Genomic DNA, 23,406 nt, shown 5'->3' with positions numbered 1-23,406 from the left:
TGGCCTAAGTGACGTGTGTATGAACGGATCCAATATGACTTCCTCATTTTTCTCTCCTTGTGTTAATTCTTTTTTTTTAGAAAGAAACGTTTGACAGTGAGTTTTCTGAGGAATTTTTTAGTATCTATGAATAAATTAAAACCATTAGGGCCCTTGTTAGGTGCAAATTTAAGGCCTTTAGCCAGTAATGAGATCTCTGTAGGTTCTAGAGGAGTTTGTGAGATATTTATAATGTCTTTGGTGGATGTCTCTACTGTTTTTAATCTGTGTCCCTGTCCTCTATGTCCTCTCTTCCTCTTGTTGTCTTGCGCTTTTTCAGAGGTGAGTGTAGGAACGTGGAAAACCTGTTTCTTTGTCTCCCACGTGGGGGTGTGAGCTGTTGTATCTATTGATCCCTTTCTTTGGAATCGCTCCCTGTCTAAAAAAGCTTGTCTCATATCATTTGGGATTTCTGTACGAGATGATTTATAGCCTCCAGAATAATTGTCTCCCCTTCCTCTATTGGGTCTACCAGAGGGTTGTGGGGCCTCGACATGTGGTTTATCAGAGTTGTGCAGAAAGCTTCTCCCTCTAGACTGATGGTGATTCCTTTCATGACTATTAAAAAATGTCCTATTTTTCCCTTGTGTAGTCCCATTTTTATCTATACCCCAATGGGTTCTCTCTTTGTGTCTACTCATATCTTGTGTTTTTAATGGAATTTTATGCAATCCCCTCTGAAAATCTTCTTGATCCCTCTTCAGTTTTTTTGCTTTATTTTCTAAGATAGATTCCTCTATCTTAGCAATTTTATCTTTAAGAGTTTTATTTTTCCTTTCTATATCTGGCACATCAAAATTCTTTTGTATCTCTTCTTCTGTAAGTCTAATATTCGTTTCGATATCTTGTAACTGTTGTTGCTGTAGCTCAATTAGGATTTTCATCAAATCCACTGAGCATCTTTCCAAAATATTGTTCCACTTTACCATAAATTCTGCGTTATCCTGACCGAACGCCGGATATTTTTGGACTCTTAGACCCCTAGGAATTAAATTATTCTTTATATAGTGTTCTAGAAATGTTATTTCCCACCACTTTTTAATTTCCTTTTCAGCCAATCTTTCTAGATCTTTAAAAAGTTTGGTGGATGGATGTGTATCCTCATTGCTTGTGGTAAATAGTGTGTTAATTTTGAGAAATCTTTGTTCTCTAGTACTGGTGTATTGGCTATTAAAATATGCCATCACCCCACGTGAAAAAATGGAAAAGGAAGAAAAAAAAAATGTATATAGAAAAAAGGAACCCAAATTCCACGTGTAAAGATGCGGGTATAATAAATAATATCAATAGATACTCCCCAAATAGCTGCTTCCAACAACACTCTTCCTCAGGATGTTAACCATGGAGCGCATATAAAAGGGAGAAAGAGAAACAACAATAATGGTGCAGTATGAACACACAATTAAATAAAAGGGGAGGGTGTAAGATCCACTCACAAACACTTGGAGTAAAGCAAGCTCATCAAAGGTTCGGTAGGGTATCAGCAGAATTTAATTTCTTCTAAAATCTATAAAACAAGGAGACCAACAAATGGTGCAGTATCATCACTGGAAACAAGAATAGGGAGGTCTGGATGCACTTACAGTTGGTCGGGGCACAAATATAAAAAAATAGTGTGCAAACACGCAAATGAAGCCAGAAATCAGTCCCAAATTCGTTGTGGTGATGGCAAAAAAGCTCTCTCAACGCTTTTCGCCATTGGTCCGCTGGCTTCTTCAGGAGAAAATATCTCAAATAAATGAATATATACCATCAGTGAAAATAAAGTAATCTGTTCTGTGTCCATGCCTCAATTTATACTGGTTTACTTCCGAGTTTGAGTCACGTCGTCTGCGCGATTACGTATCATTCCGTCTGAAGTGTCGAGTGCATAGTTACATCATTACGTATCCAATTCGGCTGTTGTTCTGCCCAGCGACAACATCGGCATCTGATCTTATTATTATTCTGCCCGGCGTCGGCGTCGTGTGCGTGATTGCATAGTCGCGTACATCGTGTCGTCCATCTGCCGGTCATCAGCTGTATGATTGTGAAATCGCGTAATCGTATGGGACTATTGAAGCCGCATCTGACCCCTTCAATTCGTCTAGAGTTCTTTTAAGTCACGGATATCAATAACAACAAAGGTGTACAGCTCACGGTATAAATACATAAATATTCCTCAATAAGAAAAAACAACGAGTAAAAAAACCCTTCAAGGTCTCTTTGTGGTTATTTCACCTATTTTTTAAAAAGAGCGTTTTTATTTGTTAAAAAAGGGGGAACAATATATATATATATATATATATATATATATATTATTATAAATAAATAAATAATGGGTAGATATATATTAAATATCTTAATTTTAAAATATATTAGACATTATAATTTACTAGATTATAATTTATTAAATTATAATAAATATATTAATTCTAAATGTTAAATATGTAATAAATATAAGTATTAGATATCATGATTTTTTTTATCAGAAGAATATTTGGTGTCCAAATACATTCGTTTTACTCATAAATTAGCAGATGTCATGTAATGCATATCATTATAGTCAAATCATATGTATTAGAAGAGATAGATCAATTTTTAAAGTGCCATGAATAGTGATAAGTAATTTTTCAAGGATATCAGTTGTATCATAATAAAATAGATCAATATGATAAATCAATATGTTAAAGTGCCAATATTATAATAAAGTGCATCAATATATAACTGTGCCAGTCTTATAAAGTGCCATGTGAACAAAATGCTTTTCAAGGATGATCTCTTATAGAGAAAAAAGGCATAATTGCATTAAAGTGCAATAATTATCAAATGCCAACATATAAAAGTGCTTTAGTGGGATAAGTGCATTGTCCAGAGAAAAAAGTGTCTCATACTTTTTAGTAATATTTTTTTTTTTTTTGTGTAGTGTGAGTATATTCATGTCATAAATGCAAGGATGTCTAGATTTGTATTTAGTCCCCATTTCTTATGGGTTTTAAATTTAAAGATCCACTCTGTCTCTCTCTGCGCTAGTTCTTGTTGTAGGTCACCCCCTCTCCAGTGGGGGGAAATAACGTCAATGCCTATTACTTTAAAATTTGGTAGAGAGAAGGCTTTACATTGGTTACAATGCTTAGGGACACTGTGTTTGAGACTTCGATTACGTATACCACCTAAATGCTCCAAAGCTCTGATTTTTAACTCTCTCGTGATTCTCCCAATATACTGGGTCCCACAGCCCCACTCAAGCAGATATACAACATTCTTGGACTTGCAATTAATAAATTGTTTAATTATATATTCTTTTTTAGTGTTTGTACATATAAATTTATTGATTTTTTTACTCTGTTGGTAACAAGTTGTACAAAGTTTACATTTTCCACATCGAAAAAAGCCAGGATTTATCTTGAAAAGGGGATTATCGCTTTCTTTAATCACTTTTATTTCCGGTAAAACGCTCGGAGCCAAGATAGATTTTAAATTTTCAGATTTTTTTATATATAACATTGGGTTTTGCTGGCAGATGATCTTTTAAAATATTGTCCTGCTTTAGAATAGGCCAGCACTTAGCTATAGCCTTTTTGATGTCATATGCCCTATTATTATATTTAGTCAAGAAGGCCAAATCAAACTTCCTATCGGATTTAAATTTCTTATCTTGTAGGAAAAAATCCCTTTTCTTTTCCTTTATGGCTTTAAAACTATCCTGTAATAATTCATCTGGATATTTTCTCTCTTTCAATTTATCCATAAGGGCCTGGCTCTGGGTGGAAAAATCTGCCTCCTCAGTGCAATTTCTACGTATCCGGGCAAACTGCCCTTTTGGTATGTTCTGTAACCACTGGGGGTGGTGACAACTAGAAAAATCAATATAACTGTTCCCATCAGTGGGTTTGAAGTATGTTTTTGACTGAATTTTATTATCTTGTATGTAGAGTGTGAGGTCCAAAAAGTTGATCTATATGTTGTCAATAGAGGATGTGAACTGTAGATTATAATGGTTTGTGTTCACAAATCTCAAAAAGTCATTCAACTCATCTATCGATCCCTTCCAAATTATAAGAATGTCATCAATGTAGCGCCGCCAGAGGACCAAATTTGCACCAAACGGGTATTGATGCACTTTATTATAATATTGGCACTTTAACATATTGATTTATCACATCGATCTATTTTATTATGATACAACTGCTTATAATTGGTTAAAATTAATTTTTTACAGAGAATTATCCTTGAAAAATTACTTATCACTATTCATGGCACTTTAAAAATTGATCTATCTCTTCTAATACATATGATTTGACTATAATGATATGCCTTACATGACATCTGCTAATTTATGAGTAAAACGAATGTATTTGGGCACCAAATATTCTTCTGATAAAAAAAATCATGATATCTAATACTTATATTTATTTATTACATATTTAACATTTAGATTTAATATATTTATTATAATTTAATAAATTATAATCTAGTAAATTATAATATCTAATATATTTTAAAATTAAGATATTTAATATATATCTATCCATTATTTATTTATTTATAATATTGTATATATATATATTGTTCCCCCTTTTTTAACTAATAAAAACGCTCTCTTTAAAAAATAGGTGAAATAACCACAAAGAGACCTTGAAGGGTTTTTTACTCGTTGTTTTTTTTTATTGAGGAATATTTACGTATTTATACCGTGAGCTGTACACCTTTGTTGTTATTGATATCCGTGACTTGAAAGAACTCTAGACGAATTGAAGGGGTCAGAAGCAGCTTCAATAGTCCCATACGATTACGCGATTTCACAATCATACAGCTGATGACCGGCAGATGGACGACACGATGTACGCGACTATGCAATCACGCACACGACGCCGACGCCGGGCAGAATAATAATAAGATCAGATGCCGATGTTGTCGCTGGGCAGAACAACAGCCGAATTGGATACGTAATGATGTAACTACGCACTCGACACTTCAGACGGAATGATACGTAATCGCGCAGACGACGTGACTGAAACTCGGAAGTAAACCAGTATAATTGAGGCATGGACACGGAACAGATTACTTTATTTTCACTGACGGTATATATTCATTTATTTGAGATATTTTCTCCTGAAGAAGCCAGCGCTTTTTTGCCATCACCACAACGAATTTGGGACTGATTTCTGGCTTCATTTGCGTGTTTGCACGCTATTTTTTTTATAGTTGTGCCCCGACCAACTGTAAGTGCATCCAGACCTCCCTATTCTTGTTTCCAGTGATGATACTGCACCATTTGTTGGTCTCCTTGTTTTATAGATCTTAGAAGAAATTAAATTCTGCTGATACCCTACCGAACCTTTGATGAGCTTGCTTTACTCCAAGTGTTTGTGAGTGGATCTTACACCCTCCCCTTTTATTTAATTGTGTGTTCATACTGCACCATTATTGTTGTTTCTCTTTCTCCCTTTTATATGCGCTCCATGGTTGTCTTACTGTCTTATTATATATATGTCCGGAATAAAATTATCTATTTGTATAATAGTCCTATGGTACTGGTATATTATTTATAAAGGAGATACAAGGAGGTAAGACATTTTGGAACACACATATCCTCCCTGAGCGCTGTGTGGCACATGTTGTATGTGGAAAGAATTTTGTGAGTTCAACCATTAATATATTATTTCATCATGTTGTAGAAGTGTTACACTATTGGTGTTTTTCCTTTACATATTTTTTAGACACAACAAGACAAGAACATACACAAAAAATCTGAACCCTTTGTGAGTGCTATAAACACCTAACATATATTTAATTTATTTAACACTCTACACCAGGGGTCCTCAAACTACGGCCTGCGGGCCACATGAGGCCCGCGGAGCGCATTTACCCGGCCCGCCGGGTGTTTTTGCCTCAGGACATCCATGTGTTCCGAAAGATGCTTTCGGAACACAAGGATGCAGTAGCGTACCTAGCGGGGGGCGGGGCGGTCCGCACCGGGTGCCGCTCATCAGGGGGGTGCCAACTTGCCGGCACCCGGCACCCCTCCAGAGACGGACAGTAATGTCCGCCGCTGGAGGAGCAGGCTCGCAAGGGAGCGGTATCGGAGGTCTTTAACAGACCACCGGCTCCCTTGAGTGATTTTAAGCCGGTTCAAGGATTTCCCTTGAACCCGGCTTAAAATCACTCAAGGGAGCCGGAGGTCTGTTAAAGACCTCCGATACCGCTCCCTTGCGATCCGCGCGGCAACAGCTGTTGTGCGCCGGGGTTTGTTGTCAGATCCCGGCGCACAACACTGAAGCCGCGCCCAACGCTGCCCTCTGAACCCCGTGCCCTCGGAAGAAGACAGAAGAACTGAAGAAGAAGAGGAGCGAAGAGCAGGAAAAGGAGCTGTAAGGAGAAAAGAGGAAAGGTAGGAAAGCATACAGTGAGAGTGGATTGGTGTATGTGTGTGGATTGGTATGTGTGTGGATTAGTGTATGTGTGTGGATTGGTATGTGTGTGGATTGGTGTATGTGTGTGGATTGGTGTATGTGTGTGGATTGGTATGTGTGTGGATTGGTGTATGTGTGTGGATTGGTGTATGTGTGTGGATTGGTATGTGTGTGGATTGGTGTATGTGTGTGGATTGGTATGTGTGTGGATTGGTGTATGTGTGTGGATTGGTATGTGTGTGGATTGGTATGTGTGTGGATTGGTGTATGTGTGTGGATTGGTATGTGTGTGGATTGGTATATGTGTGGATTGGTATATATGTGGATTGGTATGTGTGTGTGGATTGGTGTATATGTGTGGATTGGTATGTGTGTGTGGATTGGTATGTGTGTGGATTGGTGTATATGTGTGGATTGGTGTATGTGTGTGGATTGGTGTATGTGTGTGGATTGGTGTATGTGTGTGGATTGGTATGTGTGTGGATTAGTATATGTGTGTAGATTAGTATATGTGTGTGGATTGGTGTATGTGTGCATTGGTATTTGTGTGGATTAGTATATGTGTGGATTGGTATGTGTGTGGATTGGTGTATGTGTGTGGATTGGTATGTGTGTGGAAGCAGACCCATAGTTCCCATTGAAATACTGGTAAGTTTGTTGATTTAACTTTACTTGTTCTTCATTTTAAATATTGTATTTTTTCCTTTCACTTTTTTCTTCACTTCAAAATAAGATATATGCAGTGTGCATAGGTATTTGTTCATAGTTTTTTTTTTTTAACTATATTCCGGCCCTCCAACGGTCTGAGGGACCGTGAACTGGCCCCCTGTTTAAAAAGTTTGAGGACCCCTGCTCTACACTATTGTGGTTGTTTTTTTTTCTTCCTTTTTTACATGAGCGCCCCCAAGTGGTTTTTGTGCTGCAGCATATCAAGCATGCCACATATTGTTGACATGCACAGACAGTAGTATTACCCAGGGCAGGATTAAAGCTGGAGTATATGGAGCAATTGCTCCAGAGTCCCAACTTCAGGGTCCCAACTTTTGCAGGGACCCTGCAGCAATATCTCCAGTGATCACCCATAACATTATGACCACCTGCCAAATATTGTGTAGGTCCCCCTTTTCCCACCAAAACAGCCCTGACCTGTCAAGGCATGGACTCCCCTAGACCTCTGAAGGTATGCTGTGGTATCTGGCACCAGGACGTTAGCAGCAGATCCTTTAAGTCCTGTAAGTTGCGAGGTGGGGTCTCCATGGATGCACCCTGGTGCCAGGTGTTGTCCAGGTGAGGGACGCACACGCACCCAGCCATCCACGTGAATGTGAATGTGAATCATCAGATCAGACCACCTTCTTCCATAGCTTAGTGTTCTAGTTCTTATGCTCACATGCTCATTGTAGGTGCTTTTAGCAGTGGACAGGGGTCAGCATGGGCATCCTGACTGGTCTGCGATGCACTGTGTGTTCTGACACCTTTCCAGCATTAACTTTTTTTTAGAAATTTGAGCCACAGTAGCTCATCTGTTGGATTTGACCACAGGGGCCAGCCTTCGCGCCCCCACCCCCTATGTGCATCAATGAGCCTTGGCCACTCATGACCCTGTCGCTGGTTCACAGCTTTTCCTTTTTTTGATAGGTACTGAAAACTGCAGACCATCGTCTGGCATCATCACAAATTCAGATCCTTTTGCTTACCCATTTTCCAATTTCTCCTGCTTCTAACACATTAACTTTGAGGAAGGAATGTTCACATGCTGCCTAATATCCACTGACAGCTGCCATGATTATTCACTTCACCTGTCAGTGATCATAATGTTATGGCTGATAGTGTGTGTGTGTCTATATATATATATATATATATATATATATATATATATATATATATATATATATATTATTTTTTTATTATTTATTTTATAAACATAGAATGCAGAATGATACATAACAATTTAAAATCTAATCATCTTAGCAGCTTAATATCAAAAATATTATACATATGAAAAATAGACATTTATCTCTTCTGCATATAGTGGACAACAAAAATATCTCTATTTTAGTTGCCGTTAGTAAATGGAGAAGGAATGTTGTATTTTTTTTCCCGTTATTTGGCAAATTTAAATGGAGTAACGCTCTTTCGGGCGTTAATTTCCAATGTTTCCCAAAAACATGGGCTAATTTGTATGAAATCTGTTGCCAAAGTTTTCGAATTGGGTTACAATTCCACCAAATGTGAACCATATCTCCCCTATCTGCACCACAACGCCAACAATTTGGGAGATTGGTAGGGAACATTTTTGCTAAGGCAAAAGGGACCAGATACCACCTGTTCATAATTTTAAATTGTAACTCGTTTAAATTTAAACAATGTATATTTTTATAAGTGGTATTTAACGCTTTGTTCCAATCTTCAATTTTAATTTTAATATCTAAATCTCTCTCCCATTTTGCTAGTGCTGGAGGAATACATTCTTTTTTGCATAACCTGATCAGGTTTAGGGCTTTTGTCAGTTGTTTCCTGCTATCCTCTCCTTCTACTACTTGTTTAAACAAGTTATATACTGTTACATTCATGTTTTGAGGTAAGGAGTCTAAAAGATAGCTCTTAACCCTTAAATACCTGAAACAGTCCTCTATTGGGAGATTAAATTCTTGTTGAAGTTGATTAAAGGTCTTAAGTGTATCTCCCTGCATAAGATCTCTTATTAATATTATGCCCTTTTGTTTCCAACTGGATAGCTTTAAATTTTCATTCGTGTGTTCTATTATAGATAGTGGGAGACTAGTTATTATCAGGTTTGCAAGTCCAAGTTTGACTTTAACCCAATGCCAATTTCTTACAAGATGTTGAAGAGCTAGGCTAGTTCCTGATTCGGTATATTCAATAGCTTTCATAGAGGAGATCCAGAATAAGGACTGTAATTCTTTATGAGGGTATTTCTTTGGGAATTCTTCTCTATACCATAATTCCTGTTGCGCTTTATTATTTTGTGTCTGCATCGCATGTGTAAGCAAGGCCGCTAGAGCATATTCTCTCACAAGGGGGAGTCCTAAGCCACCATTATTCTTCTTTTTAGCCATTATTTGCAGTTTTAACCTAGGTTTTTTTGATCCCCATATTAACTTGTTAATATGTTGCTGAATTAAGTCTAACCAGCTTGCAGGAACCATATGCGGGATCATCCTGAATATATATAAGAATTTAGGCAAAATATATGAGTTAGTTACATTTAGTCTGCCCCACCAAGAAATAAAAAGTACTCGCCAATTTCTAAAGGAAACGTTCATGTCTTTAATTAAAGGGAGGAAATTAATCTCCATCCAAAATTTTGGAGTTTTATTAATTTTTATTCCTAAATAGGTTAGGGAGTCTTCGGCCCATTTAAAACCTAATGATTCAATTTGTTGCTTTTGAGTACTGTCAAGGTTATAGGCAAGGGCAATCGATTTATCAATGTTTAACTTGTAATTAGATACATAGCTGTACTGGTTTATCCAATTCATAATATGATTAACTGATGTTATTGGGTCTTTAACCGTCAGTAATATGTCGTCTGCATATAATTTTATTTTTTGTGTACCCTCTTTTCCACATCCCTTGATGCTTTGGTCTGCTCTAATATCCCTTGCGAGTGGTTCCAAGGATAGAACATAAAGGAGTGGGGAAAGAGGGCAACCCTGGCGTGTGCCATTAGTGAAGGGAAACCATGACGATTTAATACCCGGACCTACCACTTTACCCATAGGTTTATTATACAAAGCCATAATTGCCTGATGAATTCTTCCATGAAACCCAAAAGCCTTGAGTGTTTCGGCCATAAACCTCCAGCTGACCCTGTCGAAGGCTTTCTCAGCATCTAACGACAGGGTTAGTTGGGGTATGGTTGTTATCGGGTTCTTTTCAAAGATACCCGCTAAGGTTCTCACATGACTAACCGCTGACCGTCCCTTGATGAAACCAACTTGCTCCACATGTATTAATTGTGGGAGGACTACACTCAATCTTTTCGCGAGTATTCCAGCATAAATCTTAGCATCTAGATTGAGAAGTGATATGGGCCTATAGCTAGTTAGTTCTTCTGGGTTCTTATTTGTTTTTAAAATTGGAATTATATTACCTTGAAGCAGTTCTTCTGGTAAAGCTCCTTTTTCTATACATTCATTAAAAACTCTTACTAAGTAAGGCGAAATTTCCTCTATAAAGGTATTATAAAAGCTGGCATCAAAGCCATCTGGCCCTGGAGATTTATTTTGTTTTAACCCTCTTATTTCATTCTGGATCTCCTCTAGAGCGATATTATTATTTAGGCTAACTAAAGATTCTTTAGAAAGTTTAGGGAAAGATCTATTTAAGAAATAGTCCTGTAAATCTGACTCTACTGTATTGTCTGGTAAGTTATATAAAGTCCTAAAGGAATTATTAAATACTTGGCCTATTTCATCTGGAGCCATGTAGGTCTTACCATTATATATTATTTTAGAGATGTTTTTCTTTTCTCTCTTTTTCTTTAACTGATTCGTTAACATTTTATCAGCTTTATTTCCTTTATAATATCTTTTGGACTTTAATGCCATTAGGGCTTTATTAGTCTGTTCAATAAGCTTAATGTTTATCTTCATTCTTAAAACCTCAATTTTCTCTGTGTTGCTTTTAGATGGAGTCTGTTTATTAATTTTATTTAACTGAAATAAGGAAATATACAAATCAGAAAGATTATCTTGTGCTTTTCTTTTAAAATGCCCCCTTATCACTGCTTTATAGGTGCACCATAGATTTGATGCGGACATTCCTTGCACATCATTTTCTGCAAAAAAAAGTTGTGTTAATCTTTTTATATGATTAATATCTACCAATTTCTTTATCAAATTATGATTTAGTCTCCAGTCATTACTTAATTTCTCTCCTCCTTGTTCTATATCCATAGTAATGAGATTATGATCTGACCATGTAATATCATGTATTTTAACATTTTTCACTTTGGATACTAAACTGCAATCTCCCACAATTAAATCTATTCTTGAATATGCCAAGTGTGTCTTTGAGAAACAAGTATAATCTCTCTCTGTTGTGTGAAAAATTCTCCATACGTCATAGAGAGAGTGCTTTTTTAATAATGCTTGCAATCGACGTGTTTGGGAGAGAATATTACGGTCAGTAGTCAATCTTTTACATGTCATTTTATCTAACTGAGGGTCTAAAACACAATTAAAATCCCCCATCCAAATCAGCGGGCCCTGTTTTATTTTTAACGTTTTTTCCAAAAGTTTTGTTAAATAGGTTGCTGAACCATTGTTGGGTGCGTAAACATTAAGCAAAGTAAAGGTCTTATTATTTATTTCAGCAATAATTATAATGAACCGACCATCTGGATCTATTTCTTCATATTTGAATTTTACTTCTAGGTCTTTAGAAAATAATATAGCCACTCCTCTTTTTTTTGTAATTTCAATGAAGCTTGTAGACATACTGAAAATCTTTGGTTACATACATTAATTTTATCGATTGTTCGCCAGTGAGTCTCTTGTAAAAAGCAGACATTTATCCTATCTTTCCATAATTTATGGAATAATAAAGCCCTTTTTTGAGGAGAATTAAGGCCTTGGGTATTAATTGTGGCAAATTTAATCAGACCCATTTAATTTTGTAACTATCATCCTCTAAATCACACATCGAGTTTAGCATATATAAGGAAGACTTAGAATCGACATAAAAATAGACATTAACATACATAACAAAAAAAACATATACATGCAGGTAGGGTATCACCAGATAACTCTGCCTGCTTCCACAATCGATCCCCATACTATTATTGTGGAATAGTTTTGCCATCAATCAATGGCAGTGTGAAGCCCAGAGCAGATTCCCAAATGGGAGGGAAAGAAGGAAAGAAAAAAAAAAAAAAAAAAAAAAAAAGTGTGATATCTTAGTGATATCTAAGCATTAGTGAGGTTTCTCTTTGTCGTGATTATAAGTGATTACTATGAGTGAATTTGATTCTATTAATAATAAATTAACACTAAAAAAATGTGTTCTATAATTAGTATGTGAAATTGTGTGATTCCTATTAATTAGGATTTATTAAGTCTGATGTGAAGAATAAAAGTGTTTTAAATCTCATGAAGTGAGTTAATATTCTCATGTGTCCTGAATGGTGATACATTATTTGTGAAGTTAATGTCCCTAAGATGTTTCTATTTCTTCCATCATTTGATCATTCAAAGCATAGTGTGTAAAAAAAAAAAAAAAAAAAAATATGATAATATAATATGATAGATCCGGAAAAATCTTTATTTTGTTAAATTGTTCTTGCGGTGTTACTTCTCTATATGCTCTCAAATTTTTTTCTTTTATATTTAAATCTCTGCAATGAATAAGGACATCCCGGGGAATCTCTGAGGATAAATTGGCTGCTTTTGCTGTCCTATAGCAGCGTTCCCATATAGGAGCGTGTTCTTCTTGTATTATTCCAATACTTGCTAAGTATTCTTTAAGGTATTTTTCCAAATTTTCTTTAGAGGCCGATTCTGTGATCCCCCTTATTCTTAGATTCTGATTTCTTGACTGATCTTCTAAGTCTGCCAATTTTTGCTCTAATAATTGAAGTTTTATGTTATTCTGTTTAATATTATCTTGATGATTTAAGTCCATCATAATTAAATTTTCAATTTTTTCTTCATTGGATTTTACGCGAGTAGCCACCGCTAGAAGGTCGGTTTTCAGATCTAGAATCTGTGTGTGAATTTCTTGCTTTATTCTTTCAAATTGTGTATCGAGCGCTATTTTCAGATGTTCTTGAATTTGAAATGTAAGTTCTACAGCTGGTGAACTTCTAGTATGTTGTTCCTCTTCCCCCGAACTGGATCTGTTCAACAGAGGGTCTAAATCTTGTCTCTCCATTTCAGGTTTAGAGGTTTGGGGAGAGAAGAAAGACAATCTTTTATCTGATCTATCCTTCTTTTCGTCTCTCTTTTCTCTCTTTGAAGCTTTTTCAGTTACTCTTTTTGTTGCCATTGTTATTTCTTCTTGAAAAAAAAAATCTGTTATACTTTAATTTCCGTTGCTTCAAAATAGATTTATTTACTGTATACTTAGAATGTGAATTATTACAAAACTTGTTAATTACAAGGAGAGCAACACACTCTTGTGATCCTTAAGTATTTGTGGGAACAATGGGGCTGAAGAATGTGTATTTATGTCCGTATAAATAGGCAAAATATATGAATAGTGGTATGGCTTAAAAAAAAAAAGTTTACTTATTCTGAAAGTCCGTATAATTGTGTTACTACCGTGTGGTGACTTTATCCATGAACAATCTTAAAGTTTGTACATATAGATTTATATTAAGATATCTTTTTGGTGTAACACAAATTCCAAATTCATAAAAAATTAGAGCATATAGGTTTAAATTAGAAATATCTTCTTGATACAAAATTCGAAAAGATATATGACAAAATGAGTATCAGCGGATTTAATATGCACATGTATCCGTTGGTTGTACTCCCGTGTAGTAGGTATAGCCTTAAACAATCTTGCAGTTTGAGCATATAGGTTTATATTAGAAGTATCTTCTCAATAAAACTTAAAGTTCAAATTCATGAAATAATTGCAAAGGTGTGTATCAAAAGGAAAAAAATTTGTATATATATATATCCGGTTGATTATACTGCCATATAATGTTGAACAAATAATTTGAGAAAAAAAGAAAAAAAGAAGAAAACTTATCTGGAATAATGTATCGCCTCAGCAATCAGCAGTCAACAGCAGTCAAATATCCGGCTGTGTACTTGATTTGATGCACAAATTATCTCTTTGAGAGACCATCAGCGTCTTTCTCTTTCTATTTTCAGCTTGAATATATATATTGAGCCGTCACCCCCGGACGTCAGCGGCTTTTCATCTCTCTGGGGGCCGCCATCAATCAGAGCAAACCTCTTTAAGCAGCCCCTCGGGCCTTCAGAACGTGTCAGGCCTCCAGAGACGCTAACCTCCTGGCGGTATATGCCGATATATGCCGCCGCGGTATATGCCGCCGACGTAACCTCAACGGAGGTAAATCTTATGGCTGCCGCCTCTCTGCCTCGCTGCCTCGCCGCCTCGCCACCTCGCAGCCTCGCCGCCTCTCTGCCTCACCGCCTCACCACTCGTTCCTCTCAGGTGTCCGGCGTGCTGATTCGGCGCTGGCAGTACTGGGAGGACCAAGGGATCCCGCTGAGGTAGGGATGGGTTTCATGCCCTGGGCTCCACGACGCCGCGCGCATGCACGCTTACGTGCTACGTCATCGCTCCACCCCCCGTTCAAATGCAGGTTTTAATTGCTTTTGTCTGATATATATATATATTATAATGTGCATGTGGAGGGGGTCAGAATAGACGAGGATGATTTTTTTCTGTATTCCTCTCTTAAAGGTTATACTTATCTGTTATATGAAAACCTTTCAATAAAAATTAATTGAAGAGGATAAATGTAAAAGGCAGCCAATTAAGAAAAAAAAAGTGATGAAAAAATGTCAGCAAGTGAGGTGCAAAAATGAAATATGGCAAAATAGATTGTCAAATAGGAAGTAAAGAATATAACATGTGAAGAAAGACTCCAAGCGGCAGGAAGTAGATTTAGACAGAATATCAAGAGAAGGGATACTTTCTGTATATAGAAATACCTAAAGTTATTTAATCTGGCCTTGGTAGTACTTGTTTCTTGGTAATAAATAGATCACTGCCAGTACAGCTCAAAATAGTATGACATAAATATAAGTATAATTATGTAAAACAGAAGGAATTGTCAATGTTTTCTGTATAAAGGTAATATTAGAGACCAGTGGATACAATCTGTATTAATAAAAGACTGTCAGCAATCCCTTCAACCCACTGTATTGCAAGATATAAAAGGGAAGGGTGTGATGCTTTGAGTGAAGAAAAAAAAATCTTTGCATGGCATTTAAAACATTAGTATTCAGAGAAGATTGATACAACCCAAAGGATGTTTAATGCATGAATAAAGTATTGATGTGACATGGTTGTCACTCCTCACCAGGGTAGAGGTTCAGCATGCTGAGATGACGCTCCTTGTGGTTCCGCTTTGTGAGTACATTTCCATGAAAGTGAATTGCCAGGATATCATGTCTCCCCACGTTTAGAAGGTGCCACTGTATTTTCTCCTCGACTGAAAGGACCAGCCCTGGTAACGTGTCCTGAATGTGTCCATTAATTGCTGGAGCATTAATGAAAAAAAAATAAAAGCAAAATACAATTGTAGAACTTATCAACAAACACATTTCTACTGCATTATCTGAGGCACACACCAAAAAAGGGATTATAGTTTATCTAGCTCTAGTGTGATAGGGGTCAGTGAAACTATTCGACAAAGGGAATCTAAAATTGGCAGTAAAATTAAGACACGCTGAGACATACTAGTACAGAAGAAGAAGAGCGTCCTGCTCCTGCAAGATTATAATCTATTGCACAAGCATTTATTTTGCATAACATTTTTATTTTGTTTTATCAATCAGATTCAAAAGGGTAAGGCTTATACCCTATTGCCATGTCTAAAAATGAGGTAAATACAACCTCAGATGAACAACAACACAAGATGAGAAGGTAGAGACCCACCTCTCAGCTGGCCCCACAGCAGCAGTCCCTACAGAGGAGGGGGGAGACCCTCCTCCACTCTGCAACCACCACAACCTCGTTCCTCTTCCCTGTGGCAATCAGATCCTGAGGCGGCAGAGGATTCTTTTCTCGCTCGCCCTCTCCAGAACTGCAAGCCTTTATAATGGGGGATTACACCACACTAGATGGCTGCAGATCCTGACACCGGAATTGCTGTTTTGGACTGATTTTTTGCACCAAATTGAATTCCACGCCCAATGCTTCAGGTCCCTATTTAAACCTCTCAGTTTCCAATGGACCTTGCCCTCTGATGGTTGCCCGGGCTTCATAGTGCTTGTCATCAGTGCGCGTTATCCTCTATAATCCTTACGTGTTGGTCCTTACAACCTTGGCTTGTTTCTCATTGGCACTGATTCTCCAGTATCTGCATGTTGGCTCGTTATCCGCGGATCTTGATTCCTGTTATGCTGACTCTATTGGCCACTTGATGCCAGAGGAACTCATTGCTGACAACCAATAGAGTCACTTATACAGACCTCTAACTCCTGACGCTCAAACTAGGACAGGGAAGGCTCCATGGGGTTAATTGTACGTACAAGCTCGTCTGACATCAACCAATGAAGAGCAGCTGCGCTTCATTTTTTGATGGCAGACGAACCCCCTGCCGGAGACCAATAGAGTCGCTCTTGCGGACTTTTAAAATCCTGGCACCAAAGCTGCTGTGCATTGTTATCGCGGTAACCCCATATAAAAAAAAAATTACGAAGAATGTGCCCAAATATTTACCCGAAAAGAACATGAGAACGGCGAATATTTGTGGAATACAAAGGTTTTTATCACGAAGACGGACACGAAGACTTGCCCAAGTCTAATATTTACACAATCCAGATTTATTGTGGAATCAGATTTCTCTATAAATCTGGAGGGAGGGCATTGGATTAACCCCTTCAATCCCAGGTGTTTTTGGTACCTCAAAGCCCAGAGCAATTTTGCCATTTTTGCGGTATTTCGGTTTAGCGATTATTCTCCTTTCCTGTGAATAGTGTACCCATGTAAACTATAAATTGTTTTTTTCAAGGAGAGATAGAGCTTTCTTTTGATACCATAGTTGGATGATTAGCTGAAAATTTAGAATGAGAAATTTAGTAAAAACTAGCGAAGCCTATGGCTTAACGGGTTTTGGGGTTGTGAACGGGGGCAGGAGGGTTATACTGGCTAGATGTTATGCTAGGGCAATGGGAAGTAAGGTTTTTTTAATAATTTTTTTATTATCTTTTTTGATATATTTTTTTTTAAAAAAAATTATTTTAATTTTTTTAAATTTTTTTGTATTTTTTATATTTTTTTTTACACAGAAATGGTCCCTCCTAGGGACCTCCTGAACATGCCAGTAATGTCAAAATGACATCACAGCTCACATTATAATTTTTTTAGTATTATTTATATTATTATTTTAATGATTTTTTTTAATATTATTTTTTAAATGAATTAACTTTTTTTTCTCCAGCTTTTCTGTTTCAGGACGGGAGGGGGAGTGAGAGACATGGTTTCTCACTCCCCTCCCCGCGATCCCCCTGCACCGATCACACTGTGATCTCTATGCAGGTCCTCACAGAGCTGCATAGAGATCGCAGCGTCTCTGTGCCGCAGGGGATATCCTGTCCTCCGATGACCTTCCGGGTTACGTCAGCAGTGACACAACCCGGAAGGGAATGCCCGATCGCGCGTTTGAAACTTTCATGCCGGAAGCTGTTACAGGAGATCGGACAGCAGAAAGCCGGCAATGCCGGCTTCTGCTGTCAGTGGGGAGTCCAGGCTGTCAAACGACAGCCTGATCTCCCGTGCAGCGGCAGGGATGTGTCCCTGACGCTGCACGAAGGGCTGGACGTACTGGGATGTCCATAGGGGTTTCTTAATAGGCGTTTTTTGGACGTCCCGGTACGAGTGACGAGTCTGAATACTTTCCTTAGTACCTGTCCTTATCCTATATCTAGCTTAGCCTTATGCCTATCCCATGCTTGCTTAAATGTCTTCACTTTACTGACATCTACCACTTCTGCTGGAAGGCTATTCCTTGCATCCACCACCCTTTCAGTAAAGTAATATTCCTTGATATTACCTTTAAACCATTGCCACTCTAGTTTAAGTATTTCTCCTTTATCTTGTTGATTCCCCTTAAGTATTTAAATGTTTCTATCATATCCCCCTGTCATGTCTTTCTTCCAGGCTATATATATTAAGATCCTTTAACCTTTCCTGGTAAATTTTAACCTGTAATCCATGAACCATTTTAGTAGCCCCTTTTCCGAACTTTCTCCAACATATCTATATCCTTCTGGAGATACGACCTTCAGTACTGTACACAATACTCCAAGTGAGGTCTCACCAGTGCTCTGTACAACGGCATGAGCACTGCTAATACCTCTTCCTATACATTCTGCTAGCATTTCCTCCTGCTCTATTGCTTGTTCCACTGGTAACAAGACCTTGCTCTGAATATACGCCATTCACTACAACCCTCTGTTTTCTGTCACTCCCTAATCCATTCAACAACATTGGGAACTAAACTCAGAGATTGCAGTGTCAAACGCCTTACTGAAATCCAGATACGTTATGTCTACTGCACCACCTCTGCTGCTGCCCTGGGATCCGGCAGGGGGTCTCCCCCTTCTTTGAGAAGAGGACAGAGAAAAGGAGCGCCGTGCTTGCAGGTATGTAACATAAAGAAGCTTTGTTTCAGTTGCTATGGCAGTTTATATGTTTTGATGCCACAAGTGACTTGAATTAGGCATATTTTACTTGATTACAAAAATATATCCAGGAAGAATTGAGGCATTCAAAATTATGTTTAAAGATGTTGCATTTATGTCATGTCCACTAGGCTTGTGAACGGCAAGCAAAATTGATTCAAATTTCATTTCAGAGGAATGCAGTAGCACTGCAATGGTACTGAATTTCTCCAAAAATTGGACCATTTTGTTGAATTGATCTCTCAGAGTAAAGAAGGTGAAAAGGCAGCAGTGGTAGTAGTAGGCAACTGGAAATATACTAGCAGGTAGACACATTCAGTCCAACAGAGAGGCACTGCATTTCCTCCACAATTAGAAAAACATTGTAAATAATTGATTTCTCAGAGTAAGGAAAGAGATTGAGCCGCAGCAGCAATAGAGGTTATCCAAGAGCTGCAGCAAGGTTGTTGAAAAATGCTGGCCTGTGCCATCTTTGTCCCCAAACCGGTTGTCAGTGCCCCAAATAGCTTGTCTGTGTCAACTTTGCCCACAAACAGCTTACCTGTACCATCTGTGCCACCAAAATTTCTCATGGTGGCCCTGCTCTCACACTTTCATTCATGGTCTCTTACACTCTCATTCACACTTTCTCAATATCTTCCTACCTTCTCCGCCAACTGCTTCTGTGTCCCTGTCTCCTTTCCTTCATCTCCCCTTCTTTTCTTGCTCCTTCATGTTGTTTTGTCTTCTGCTTTCTTTCTTCCTTCTTCCACTTGGCCTGGCCTCTTGTTGCACTCCTGCAAAAGGGCAGAGCTTCCAGACATACCCTCGCCCTACTATTGGAGGATAAAGGAATATGCTGTTCCTGTGCCCCAAAGTCATGTGGAAGTGCACCATTTGAAAAATGTAAAAAAATTATCCCCCAAAGTAAGGAAGGAGATTAAGGAGCAGTAAGAGCTGGACAGACGCTTACAGCAACTGGACAGAATTTCTCCAGTATTTGAAAAATCAAAAGAATTGATCCTCCACTATAAGGATATATAGGCCTCTCTCATATTGAATATTGAGTGCCGAGTAACCAAATTTGGGCAGGTTGACCTTCAAGAAAGCAGTTTGTTATGTATGTATGTTGCCTGTCCAAGAAAAAATCCCCTCGCTTTGGACACTGGTGGCTGCTATGCCACTAAGGAAAGGTCCAGCCAGATAACAGCATTCTAGTCCTAATAACTTTCACTTTTATTCAAGGAGAGCTTTGGTAATACCCAACAAATAGATCTAGTAGATCTAGAACTGCTTCTCTGCATTAGGAATTGGACATGTGGGTGGCGCTACTGCCACTGCTGCTGGGAATTTCCATTTCATACTCCTGTATCTCTCCTTTTCTTAGTATGCCCTTTTGTGCTACATCTCACACACCCTACAGACAAACACGTGCCTTTAAAATGATTTGGGTCACAGAGTGGCCAGCATGTACTCTGGGATGTCCATGATGGCTTGCATGCTGCCTGTCAGCTCCTCTTATCAGCCTTCTGATCAGCATTTTAACCTCACCCCTATTTTGTTCCAGGAAGTCATGTATGTTTTTGGATAAGGTAGGTAAGTAAGGGGGATAAATTGGTCCGAAGTGGCAGCGCTCTGGCTTAAATTCTCAGTCGCTTCATGACTGCTACCATCTGTCAGTTTTATTTGACTGCTACTTTGACATGCTCCTTGAATGGAAAGCCCCAAAGTGTTCTAGGGTAGGCTGGTGCACTGGATGTCACTGACCTACCTGTCTATAGGAACCAGTAAGACTATTAGAGAAGGCTGAAGCCTCACCACATCTTTTGCTTAGGCTGTAGCTGCTGTTGGTGGCTGTTGTGCGTTTATGTCAATGCTGCCAGTTCCCCCTAAAGCAAAGCTGCACCAGTGTATGCAGGTGTTCGTTCATACCCGAACTAGTGAGATATCTTGTTACCTTACCCCGGCTCACTGCCTTATGACACAACTTGTACCTTTGTAGTGCACCCATCCCCATGCTCTCAAATCGAACCCAGTACAGCATTGTCCTCCAAGCAAGGTTGCAGTGGTACTAGTATTTTTTTTTCTTTTCTTCTTATAGTATTAATGATGGTTGTGATGGTGGGGGTGGTAGTGGCGCCAGTGCATGTAGTGGAAGTTCTGGCGTAGTTATGCTGCTGCTGCTTCTGCAGAGGGGAAGGAACAACATGTCTAACAGAGAACTTGACACTTGACTCCTTCATGTCTAATTGATAATCCAAATCCAGGTCTTCTTCGTCATCACCCGAACAAATATAAACAAACAGCACACCACAAGTGATAAATTAAACCAATATATATAATTGAATCTAGTATAAGTAGCACCCTCCTAAGCATTCCTCCAGCATATCTTAAAATGGTGGGGCGCAAACAGATGTGGAAAAAAACAAACAAATAACAAAAGCGCAATACTAAAATCTTATCAATGAATAATAGGTAGAACTAGCTATAAAAATAAGGGGTGGTCTCATTGATTGTTATTGATGTGATTGATGGGTCTAGCAGGGGCGTAACTAGAAGCCTCAGGGCCCCTTCTCGCACCATCTACCCCCTTCTCAGGCTATTTACCCTCTCCCTAACCCCCCCTTCTCACTATCTACCCTCTCCCTACCTCCCCCGTGAAGCGCCGGCACCCGAGACAGATGCCTCACTCCCAAACAGCATTTACAAGGGGAAGAGTTAGATATATAAGTTGCTGCAGGCTTTTGTCCTGCATTTAAGACTGCCCTGATGGTCCTGCGGCCACATCGGCCACTTTGGTTAGATTAAGGGCCCCCCCGGCCCAGCCCGCCCCTGCTATGTATGATAGTATAGGAATTAATATTAGTATGTATGATAGTATAGGAATTAATATTTATTTAGTGCTTGGTGATCCAAGGAGAAATCTGAATAGGAAAAGAGTTGAACTTGATGGACACAAGTCCTTTCTCAACCTAAACTACTATAACTATAACAGTAGGGATGGGTAGACCGGCAATGAGGCCAGAAGATGCTGCAAATAAGAGAGAATGTTTTAAACAATATGCGCAAGCAGATAGATTTATTTGGCCCATGGAATTGGAAGTTAAAGAGGATGGGGAGTTACAAGTCAACATTATTTTGCCACATAATAACTGCAGGGGATTAGCTCTTAGAGCACCAGTAAAAAGAATAGAGGGACAAACCTGAGAATGGGTTATAAGATATGGACAGCCAATCTTTAAATCTTTAGGAATCTTTAAAGGGAGAACTAAAATAACAACAAAAGTACATTGGAATTTTACACATACTACAGTAACAGTGAGTAACATTAGAAGAAGGTAGTGAATGGACTGCTGCAGGTATAGCTGTTCAGCTTGATCCTGAAACATTCTGCAATTTTGACACTGGAAATGGGTGTGTTCTAACAATAGATGAGATATTTGTCGCCATAAAGGAGCTGCAACATTGTAAAGATCAGAAGAGAGTACCATGGCAAAAATGAGGAGTAGTGGTAGTAGGGTAGTAGTAACCACTACTATACATGTAGGAACTCATACACTATTTCCATCAAGAAACTTTACCACTGAACTGATAAATTACTGCAAATGTTGATTGGACAAATTGGACAGTCAACCTCTTCCCCTCAATTCCAAAGCTTACCTTGGAATGTACCAAACAACAATTGCACCCCATTAGCTTATTACTGGAACCACAGCAAAGGCAAATAGAAAGCACTAAAAAGGATGTTGAGCATCCCTGGTGAGGAATTCTTACAAATGTAGATACACATCCAGTTACTATACTTTTGTGTGACAATGAAAAAGATGAGGAAGAAAATTGCAAAGGGGGTAAATAACAATGAATTTAAAATATGTTTTTCTCTTCCTTCTGTTTCTCTCAAACATATACATCCTTTAATAACGTTTTACACTGCATATACACAAATTTCCTTTATTCACACACACTGATCTAAACTCTATTAAGTTTTGTTACTATGTGAACTGACAGCCATAGGAAAGTACTGGATAACGTATGTCACTGAGGGAACTATTCCAGAAAGACGGTGGGTTGAATTTTTCCTGTACATCAGGCTTTCACTCTCACTGGGCTTCTATGTACTTGACTGAAAACTACAAAATGGAGCAACATAGAAAATTAAGAAATATTGGTGGAATGTGGTAACTTGCCTTGTCTTCGTGATCTCCATAAACAAAGCTACAGACTTCAACCTAGTCTCATTTATTGACTTGTAGGAGGGTGTTTAGCTGCCTCTTGAGCTCCACATAGACCCTGGGGGTACGTGTAGTGGAGACAGGACAGACTTGCTTATACATTTTTGGACTGGGTGGTCCGTCTGATGGTGGCATCAGTGGGGAATTATTTTTACATATTACCAAATTTTTTTATGATTATTTTACTAATCACATTGTGATTAGTGAGCTGGGCTCCATTGACTTGACTGGATAGGCCCTCTGTGAACTTGTTAGCTTTTCAGTTGGTGCAGCCATCTTGTGAGTGGCAGCAATGTCACTCACTGATGACGCTTGTGATTGTTCTTCCAAGAAATTACAAGGTGATCGAGGTGGGGGAGTTGTGCTGCTGAATGCCTTGACATCGAGGCATGTCGGCAACACCAA

The 23,406-nt window shown here is 38.4% G+C and overlaps 1 protein-coding gene across 1 annotated transcript in view; it reads right to left on the bottom strand.

Moving 5' to 3' along the window:
• The window catches only part of F8 (coagulation factor VIII), a 694,472-nt gene that overhangs the window by 231,780 nt on the left and 439,286 nt on the right, over positions 1-23,406 (bottom strand). Inside the window, exon 18 of the mRNA XM_053474021.1 lies at positions 15,463-15,642. Within this exon, the coding sequence (XP_053329996.1) occupies positions 15,463-15,642 (180 nt within the window). The remainder of the gene's footprint in view (positions 1-15,462; positions 15,643-23,406) is intronic.

The sequence above is a fragment of the Spea bombifrons genome, chromosome 8, assembly GCF_027358695.1.
Source record: "Spea bombifrons isolate aSpeBom1 chromosome 8, aSpeBom1.2.pri, whole genome shotgun sequence".
NCBI lineage: Eukaryota > Metazoa > Chordata > Amphibia > Anura > Pelobatidae > Spea > Spea bombifrons.
Note: the sequence above shows the minus strand (reverse complement) of the source record. Positions and strands in the feature narration are given on the sequence as shown.